This window comes from Lutjanus erythropterus, chromosome 10 (assembly GCF_056507025.1).
Source record: "Lutjanus erythropterus isolate fLutEry1 chromosome 10, fLutEry1.hap2, whole genome shotgun sequence".
NCBI lineage: Eukaryota > Metazoa > Chordata > Actinopteri > Lutjaniformes > Lutjanidae > Lutjanus > Lutjanus erythropterus.
In genome coordinates, this window is record NC_139326.1 from 21267731 (window position 1) to 21278207 (window position 10477).

Here is a 10477-nt window from a genome sequence, read left to right on the forward strand (position 1 = left end):
AGTGGGAGATTCCAAGGAATTGAGGCAGGGGGTGGATGATGAGATGTGACATTCAAAGGATATTTTTGCACTTTGAGCACCACAAGCCAAGTGCCATTTAGTTCCATTATAGTGGAGACACAACACATCTCTACAGCTGACAGCTCTAAAACTCTATTAGTCACATAAATAAAAATCTAGATGCCACAGTATAAAATGTTTTTAGGGATGAACTGTCCCTCTAAGCCAAGGAAATGTCATAATAAAGATGAATGACAGTTGAGTGAAATCATGTACATTCTGCACATGTATATATAACTAACTGCCTGAGAGAAAGGGAAACTTGCTCAGTCTGTCTCCGTTGATGACTGTGATCACCCATTTCCAAGTATGATAAAACTCTGAGAAATCTGTGTTGAAATCACTTTGTTACCTCTTCCTGAATACTGAAAATAATCTCTGGACACCTGAATGTGTGACAGGTGTGTCAGAGGAATGAGAGAAACTCCTGCACACTGTCTCCATTTCTGTTGACATATTTATTAAATATTGACATTTCTGTCTAAATGATTTTCATCAGGTATGCTCTCCTCTCTTGCTGAAGAAATATTCAGTTTATATTTAAAAAAAAACACTCAGCATGGATTGCTGGATATTGTGATACAGGATATGTGTGTAAAACATAATCATTTAATAACATAAAACAGAGGAATAGCATTCTACCACTGCATATAAGATTGTTCAGTTGTAGGCAGCACCACTTAAGACACTGTAGACTCAACTGTGATTTAATCTGTGCCTTATCATTTATCAAGCTAAAACTCCCCAAATTTGGTTGCACACATTAAAGGAGGCAGTGCATAAAAAAATCAAAAAAGGCACATTCACATGTAATAGGAATCCATATATGTTAATATAAAACAGTGGTGTCAGCCACTTCAAAGTGAAAAATCTGACTTTTTGCAATGTAGTGTAAGAGCCTTCTTGTACTGGAGGTACATGGGGTTTAAATCCTTCTTAAACATGAAATAAAAATGATTCTGAGATTCTTCACAGAGACATTTGGCAAACCAACAACAATACAGATAACAGCATTATTTTAACAGCCACTACTTTCACCATGAAAGTAACATATTTCCATATGAGAAATTACATTTGTTTTAAAGAGATACTGTTGCTAAAATAAAAATACAAGTAATACAGTCATGTGAGAGGAAACTTTACATATTTCACATTCAGTTACAGAGATGCATCAGTTGCAAAAGTTGAACATCTCTCCACGGCCTTTTAGACTTGATGGTTTCTCTCGTGTATATAGATCCACGAAAAGTACATCCTCTTGCACATGATTTGCAAATACAACGCAACTTGCCTGTATGTGATCTTATATCACATTGAAACACATCACAGTATCTGCAGAGCTCATGACTTCTAACTACTGTGGTCTCTTCTCATGTGGACCAACAAAGAACTGTGACGTCTGAAATTTCTTCCACACGTTTCACAAAGGTACGGCTTCTTACCTGTGTGGGCTTTTCTCATGTGTGCTGTCAAGTTAGCACTCTGTCTGAAAGTGCTCCCACATGTTTTGCAAGTAAACGGCTTCTCGCCCGTGTGAATTCTTATATGAGTGTTCAGTGCTGACGTCTGACTGAAGCTTTTCCCGCAGGTGTTGCAAGAATATGGCTTCTCACCTGTGTGTGTTCTCATGTGAATATTCAATTTTGATTCAGACACACAATCTTGTCCACAAATGTCACATCTGAAAGATTTTTTACGTTTGTGAGTGTTACGGTGAATCTTTGCCATGTTAGGGTTGGACACACTGTTACTGTGACCTTTGATTCTGCAGTGTCTTTTCTTTGGATTTGGCTCCGTGTTTCTTGTTGATCCTGAGTCTCCATACTCTTCTTCTTTCTGATCTTGGCTCTCAGCTACATTGTTGTCAGAGAGGAGCTGGGGGTCACTTTCTGGTTCTGATAATGCAGAATTCTCATGGTCAGATCCAACTTTTACACAAATGATACACATGCTAGCTGGAAGCTCTGTCTCTGCAGCACTTTGACTTTTGTCAGGACTAAAATATAGAGTCTCATCTCCACTGTGGTCACTTTCCTCATGGGTAGGATACAACATAAAGGTATCAGTTTCCTGCTTCAGTACAAGTTGCTCTCCCTCCTGACTGGTGCAGAATTCCTCCTGTTCCTCTTTAATCTGTGGAGGCTCTGGGTCCTCTTGGTCCAGACTGGAGTTCCTCTCGTCGTTACAGAGCTGCTGGTCAGTGAGACCCTCCTCCTCCTCCTTACACACATGTTGCTGTGGGAGCTCTGGATGAACAGAGAACAAAAGGAAAATTATACTAATGTGATGGCAGAGAAAAACATGCAGACATAATTACTGAACCACATTAGTGCAATATACTAATGTGATGGCAGAGAAAAACATGCAGACATCATTACTGAACCGCATCAGTACAATATTGGGCTGTAAATATTTTGGGAATCTGTGTTTCTTTTGGCCTTCTGCAATCAACTCAGTGGATACATTGAAAATGTTTAAGCTGTGATTTTGCAGTCCACAGTATGGTCAGCTGATGTTTTCTAATTGAATTCCAACAGTGTTATAACTATAAACTAACCTTTTATTTCTGTTTTGAAGTTTTAAAATGAGATTTTCTAAAGCAACACCCCTGTTAATCCCAGACTGTTAGAGGATTTTTTATGCACTTGCCAGTGAAACTGTAGCCTCCTATGCTCCTAATTAAGGAGGCACTATAAATTATCAGCCAAAATGGGCCTGTCAAAACTATTTTGGTCTATACTGGTGTTAATGTACATTAGTCAGTAAGTATTGGCTATAATAATATCTGATTTGACAGGTCATATCAAAGAATTTAATTTGAATTTTGGGGCAAAAAGCTCTATAAAAGCTTATTTTAAGCTTATTTTATGTACTTTAGCAGAAAAACTATATTTGAATATTTGAAGAGTCAGGACTGTTCTTTGTTTTGATGCACTAGTGGTGGAAGTTAGATTTGGCTCAGTCAGAGCTAAACTCTCCATACAACATGACGCCTATTTATAAAGAGGTCTTTGTACAACCGATATAGCGCAAAGGACCATTGAAAAAACCAAAACAAAACGTTTTTCTAGCAGGCGATTCCAAACTTTTGAACGGTCTGGTATTTAAACAACCAGGATATCATATCAATCGAATTCCTCTGTATTGCGTTACTACTAATAATTTAGAAAAATCTAATTTTACACACCTATCCTGTGTAACTTCATTTCAGGCTTCCAGCAGATATCCTGCAGTCTGTCTTCGCTGACGGTCGATCCTCGTACTCGACGACAGTTTTTATAAAAACTCTAAATACTTCTTCAGTGAGTTAGTTATTCGCTAGTTGACAAACTCTCTTAAACACTCAACCGAGTACATTATCAGTTAATTACACACCAGCGACCTAAACATCGCCTTCCTGCCTAGTTCAATCAGTGTAGACATTAGTAAGGTAACTTCCGCTAGGTGTGACGCTGTTTATGTCCCGACAGTGTACTGCGGGAGCTTTCGTTCCGCTTTCAACTGATACCATTTTATTTAATTGGTTTATATTTTGATCCGACTGAGATTCGATTGAGATTGAAACAAATACAAGGTATTGTTTTTGACATTATGTGTTATGTATGCATATACTGACACAATATATGAAATGCTTTCACACACACACACACACACACACACACACACACACACACACACACACACACACACACACTGTCATGTTTTAGTCTTGTTACATTTATTTTGAAAATGAAAACCCTGCCCTCAATGTTGAGTCATTTTTCCCCCCATGACATCGAATTGTATTGAATATATTTATTTGTCAATGTATTGTATTGAAATGATAGATTCCAGTTTCATGACAACACTGAATAGAAATTAATCGTTTTGCCAAATTGAGACACATCAAACTATCTTTTCCCACAGTTGCTCCAGTGAAATGACGTCTATCTACTGTGGTCTCTTCTCATGTGGACCAACAAAGAACTAGGACATCTGTAGTCTCTTCCACATGTTTTGCAAAGGTATGGTCGCTCAAAGAAGATCAAATCAAATGGTCACTGTGCATTCTCATGTAACTTCAATTTGGACATATTGGCAAATATTATCTTGCATGTCTTGCAAAGGTACAGCCTCTCACCTGTGTGGACACTTCTAATTTGGACTGCCAAGTTACAATTTTGTCTATAACCTCTCTCATCTCTCCCAGGGGCCGCTGCAAAGGATTAACAGCCCCAGCACATGGGGCACCTGTTCTAACAATTGAGCTACAGGGCTGCCCCACGGGGGGTGGAGGGGTGTCACATTTTAATTGCTACAGCTCAATTAGCCAATAAAGTTTCTGCAAAAGGGGCCTATCTGTAGGTCACAACTGTCCCCTTCCCTTCAATGTAGTAGAGCAGAAGTATGTGTAACATATGATGAAAGAATGCAAAGAACAAATACCTCAAAATCTGATTTTTTTTTTTAATTGAAAGTGTTCAAGATTTCATATATGTATGGAATTTACATGCAATCATGGTCCTCTCGGGACAATCAATGTATATAAGTACAGTGCTTGAATAAATGCATTAATATTTTATTTTAATGTCTGGTCATTTTCATGATCCATCCATCATGGGATTATTCAGACACACTAACTACAAACAAGACATTCTGGTGTGTTAATCCATCGTCATCAAACAGCACAATACATCAGCATCACCCAGGCGTAGACATAAACATTAACACCATTCCAACATAAATATAATAAAATGTAGCATATATGCTTGTTCAGTATGTGACAGCTTCACTGATCAACCAACAAAAATGGTATCAAATGGTACTTAAACCTACCATCCAGCTGATGAGCTGCAATATTAAAACTTGTATGTTATATTTTAACACTCTGAAATGAACTCTTCTTCTCTATGAACACATATATAAGATTAAAAACAGCACTTCATTGCCCACATTCATATGGGCACTGGTCACTGTATTGATTACTACTGCTCAGGTTTGTTCAGTGACACCACCATGTAGTGCATCACCTATAATTTGTGTTTGTGTTGCCTCTGAAACCTGAAACACCAAAATATAACAAGTTATCAAGTTGATCAAGTCACAAAAATATATAAAACAGGGACTGTATATAGAAATGGATAACACGAGAGCTCCCTAAAAGTGAAGCCAAAGCACCTCGATCGCCAAGTACAAGTAATAAATCCTGCATCCCCAATGGGACATGAGTGAAAATAAAACCTCAAAGTACAAGTCAAATAAATTTTTCCCAAAGATGATGTCTGACAATTTACGTTTATGTTAGTAATTATCACGTGTTCATTTTTCTGATCAGTTTGGTTTTAATTAATTATTTGATGATATAAAAAGGGGGTTTCATGCAATGGTTGAGAGCCGAGTTCTGTTCACAACTGAGTCAGCCTGCTGTGTGGGCAGGAACTCGAAAGCCTGGCTTGAAGTCTCTACTGCACAGACTCTGGCCCCCATGTCACCAGTGCAAGATGGCAACACTCGTATTTGGGATATTTTGGCTTCAGTTTTGTACAGTGGGAGAAGTGAAGCAATATATCAATGATATAAAAATATAAACTCAAATGACATATTTCAGAAACAAAAGAACAGAAAAGCATAGTTGGCAGGATAATAACTTAAGTGACCCAAGGCTGCCAGAGAGGGTTTATCTGCTTCAAAATCAGAGTTTACACTCGACTCATATAAGTGCAGTAGCATATAAAACGAGTGAAACAACATTATTTATCTAACAGGTCAAATGTCTGTAGGGATTTGTACTGTTCAACACAGTTTTCAAAGGTCTGGGAGATCTTGACTGTTTCAAAGAAATACTGGTCTCTTTCCTCTTCTCAATGGGAAAATGTGTACATTCAGTTACAGAGATGCTTTTGAAAAAGTGTATTTCAGTATTCAGTATTTAGTAGGTGAACGCATTTCCACACGAGTTTCAGCTTGATGGTTTCTCCTGTGTGTATTAATCCTCAGGTGGTTCTCATCTATACCATTCAAGTAAAAATGTTCCCACCAGTGCAGCAATTATGTGGCTCCTCATGTACCAGAGTTCTTCTGTATTTTTGACAATGAACCAGTCAGACTTAATCATCTCCCACATAGTTTGCATATACAAATACAAAGATTTCCTTAAGTGCCAAATAAGAATCTTTTTCCACAGGTGTTGCAACGTTATGCCTTCTCCCCAGAATGGGCACCTCTCACGTGGACTGCCAAGTGACCGCTCTGTCTGAACGCTTTCCCACATGTTGTGCAAGTATACGGCTTTTCACCTGTGTGGACTCTTTTGTGAGTGTTCAGTGCTGACATCCAACAGAATGTCTTTCCACACGTTTTGCAAAGGTACGGCTTCTCACCTGTGTGGATCCTCATGTGATTTTTCAGTTTTGACATTACAGTGAATGTTTTCCCGCAGGTCTTGCAAAGGTACGGCTTCTCACCCGTGTGGGTTCTCATGTGAACTTTCAAGGCATTACTAAATCTGAAGTCTTTCCCGCATGTTTTGCAAGTATAAGGCTTTTCACCTGTGTGGGCTGTCATATGCTCTTTCAAATTAGAGATTTTATTGAATCTTTTTCCACAGGTCTTGCAAACATACGGCTTCTCACCAGTGTGGGCAATTCTAATATGGATTGTCAAATGACCATGCTGTCTGAAAGCTTTCCCACATGTTGTGCAAGTGTAGGGCTTCTCATCTGTGTGAATTCTTATATGAGCATTCAGTACTGATACTGCACTGAATCTTTTCCCACAGGTGTTGCAAAGGTACGGCCTCTTACCTGTGTGCACTCTTGTGTGGACTTTCAAGTCGCAGCTAAATCTGAAATTTTTCCCACATGTTTTGCAAGTATATGGCTTCTCACCTGTGTGGATTCTCATATGCCTTTTCAATGTTGAAATGTCACCAAATCTTTTACCACAGGTCTTGCAAAGGTAGGGCCTCTCACCTGTGTGGGTCCTCAAATGAATGTTTAATGCTGATGTCTGACTGAATCTTTTCCCACAGGTGTAGCAAGAATATAATTTCTCACCTGTGTGGCTCTTCAAGTGTCGCTGCAATGTTGTCCTATGCTTAAAATCTTTTCCACAAGTGTCACATTTGAAAGAATTTTTGCCTGTGTGAGTATTATGATGAATCGCTGAGAACTTCGGGTTTGATTCATTGCTACAGTGACTTCTGCTTTTGTGATACTGATTCTGTGGTTTTGGCTCTGTGCTTCTAGTTGATCCTGAGTCTCCAGGCTTGTCTGTTTTCTGAGTTTGGCTCTCAGCTACATGAGAGCTGCGAAAGAGGAGCTGTTGGTCATTTTCTGGTTCTGATACTTCATAATTCTCATAGTCAGATTCATCTTTTAGCCAACTGATATACATGCTAGCTGGAAGCTCTGTCTCTGGTGCACTCTGACTTTTGTCAGGATTAAAATATAGAGTCTCATCTCCACCGTGGTCACGTTCTTCATGAGAAGGAGTCAACATAAAGGTATCAGTCTCCTGCTTCACTACAAGCTGTACTACCTCCTGACTGGTGCTAAGTTCCTCCTGTTCTTCTTTAATCTGTGGAGGCTCTGGGTCCTCTTGGTCCAGATTGGAGCTCTTCTTCTGGTTACAAGGCTGCTGGTCAGCAAGAGCCTCCTCCTCAGTAGAGACATGTTGTTGTGGGAGTTCTGGAGTGACAGAGAACAAATCAAATAAGATATAACTGTGACGATAAAGAAAAACATGCAGACGTGCTAGCAAATTGTTATCAGAATTTAAAACTCCAATTCCAAAAAAATGGGATGTTGCATAAAAAAATACTAAAAACACAATGCAATTATTTGCCAATCCTTTTCAACTTATATGCAAGTGAATACAATAAAAAGTACTTTATTGTTTTCGGAAATTTACACCTTTGGCATATGACTTCAGTTTCTCAACAGTTGATGTTGTATTTTTTGCTTCATAAAACACCATACATTTTCAATGGGAAACAGGTCTGGACGGCAGGCAGGTCAGTCGGAAAAGTCAGAACCTGCACTCTTGTGCCACAAAGCCACGCTGCTATAACACATGCAGAATGTGTCTTAACATTGTCTTGCTGAAATAAGCAGGGACGTCCACGAAAAAGACATCCTCTGGATTGCAGCATATGTTGCTTCAAAACTTGCATGTACCCTCCAGCAACAATGGGACCTTCACAGATGTGAAAGTTACCCATGATACCATGGCACTAACACACACCAATACCATCAGCGTACATGCCACGACAAACTGTGTTTACAGGCAACGGTTTTCAGAATTGTAACCGAGCCCATGTAGTAAATTCCTTTATACAATAATGCTGGGTTTTTTGTGCAGTATCCACCTGATGGGTCAAAGGTCACAGGCATTCAATGTTAATTTTCCACCTTGCTCCTTCTTTTAATTATATTATGAATTGTAAATGGTGAAAATTCCTTGAAATTATGTTTAAAAACATTCTTAAACTGCTGGCCTATTTGCTCATGCAGTATTTCACAAAGCGGTGAACCCCCTTTCATACTCATTCACTATACTGCCTCCATTATCAGTTCACCTGTTTACCCGAAAAAATGTTCCAAGCAGGTGTTTTTTGAGCATTTCACAACTTTTCCATTCTACTGTTACTCCTGTCTCAACATTATTGAAACATGTTGCAGGCCTCAAATTCAAAATGAGTGTATATGGTACTGGAAGTAAAGGAGCTGACTGTGTGTTGTGTTGTCTCCCTACAGTATGCACGTGCTTGAATGCAAGCTATCCTAAGTGTAAATTTTCTGCCTTTGCATGCTTTAACATTACTTTTGACCATGTCTGGGAAGTTCAGAAGAACCTGTGCAGTTTTTAGCCAGTCCAACAGCAGTGGCAAACTTCATATGTGAAACAAAAATGAATGCAAAATACACAAGCTTTTATTTATTGAGAGTGCACCTGTTTGAGACCGTACACTCTACATACATTCCCTGGGCATTCACCAGAAGTCGATCAAGAAAATAATCCAATGATTAACTGACTATAAAAATAATCATTAGTTGCAGTCCTACTTGCATACCTATAGAAGATACGAATTAATTTCCCCCCACATATTCCACAGTAGTTCATCACTTAAATGAGATGAAGGTAATCCTTTTTCTCTCCATCTCTCCATTATTTATTTCTGGATATTGTCACAATCAAAGTCTGACGACAACGTAAATTTTGAGCGTTAATATCATCATCCAAAAGGTGCCTTTATCAGTTACTGTCAGCCACCGTTTCGAGAAGGGGGAGCCAGTAAGACGGCTGAAGATCTCGCGTGAGTTTCGCAAATCTTGGACTCCCCTCTAAACACGAGCAGCAGACATTTAGTGACAGATGCAACGACACGGCGCCGCTAGATGGCGGAACACACAAGGCGGCCGCCGGATTCGTCAACACAACAGACACAATCAGTTTGTACATTAAATGTCTCGTCTTAGTGCTGTACCCGTCTGAATGCGGGCCGAAAAGGATTTGCAAATCATTACATCCTTTTTGCATTTACTTTTTTTCCCCCACAGCGTCCCAGCTTGTGCACAAACACTTGCGATCATGCATAACTTCAATTCCTGTTCTTTTGTCATTGCAATAATACAAATTACACACCTATCTTGTGTAACTCCAGCAGTCTGCGCTGACGATCGATCTCTTCTTCGTACTCGACGACAGTGTTTATAAAAACTCCGAATATTTCTTCGGCAGCAGCAGTTAGTCGCTCGTTGACAAACTCTCTCAAATACTCAACTGAAGACATCGTTGATTCAGTACAAATAAAACAATTAGCAGAGTCACGACTACAGTATCGTCTTTCAGTTAATTCAAAACATCCATGCAGAGCTAACAATAGTAGCACTTGTGTTATTTACTTCCGCTGGATGTCACACTGTTAAGTTCCGACAGTCGAAGTGAACGAAGTTTTTCGTTCCGCTTTTAACTACTGATGGCATTTTACAGAAAATGTATGTGCTTAATATCAGCAGCAATTATCTACATCTACATCTACCTCACTACTGTTTTCCAAACAACTTACGTTAACAACAGGCAGTTGAGCTTTTAGTTATTTTGCAAATAATGATTTTGCTTCAAAAACAAATAAGTAGTGAAATTCACAGTGCATTGATCAAAATGTTATGAATCATAATGCAGATCTTATTCACCGGTCAATGCCATAAAATTATACATGTGACTTTACTTTTTGATGCTATATGTGACATCTGTGTGCAGCTGTGAGTTGAGGTGGAGCCCAGTTTAACTTTCTTTTTTCTTTTTTACTTTTTTCACATCCCATCGGATAGTTTAACAATAGATCTTATTTTATAAGCTGATCATTTAAATAAAAAAAAAACTATTGTAGCTTTAGCTATCATATAAGTTTGGGGGTATGATGATGAAAAATCAT

General features: G+C 38.9%; 1 protein-coding gene across 2 annotated transcripts; it reads right to left on the bottom strand.

Moving 5' to 3' along the window:
• Positions 1 to 2004: 2004 nt before the first annotated feature.
• On the bottom strand, positions 2005 to 9945 carry LOC146320412 (uncharacterized). 2 transcript variants are annotated; one of them, XM_084728648.1, is made up of 3 exons: positions 9685 to 9945; positions 7579 to 7727; positions 2005 to 2306 (listed from the first exon to the last, which is right to left on the bottom strand). In XM_084728648.1, exons 1-3 carry the CDS (start codon positions 9830 to 9832, stop codon positions 2136 to 2138), a joined length of 468 nt encoding a protein of 155 aa, XP_084584774.1. In that variant the 5' UTR covers positions 9833 to 9945; the 3' UTR covers positions 2005 to 2135. The 2 variants fall into 2 exon arrangements, with proteins under 2 accessions (XP_084584774.1, XP_084584773.1); XM_084728647.1 differs by lacking the exon at positions 2005 to 2306 and having other exon boundaries at positions 5887 to 7727.
• Positions 9946 to 10477: the final 532 nt, after the last annotated feature.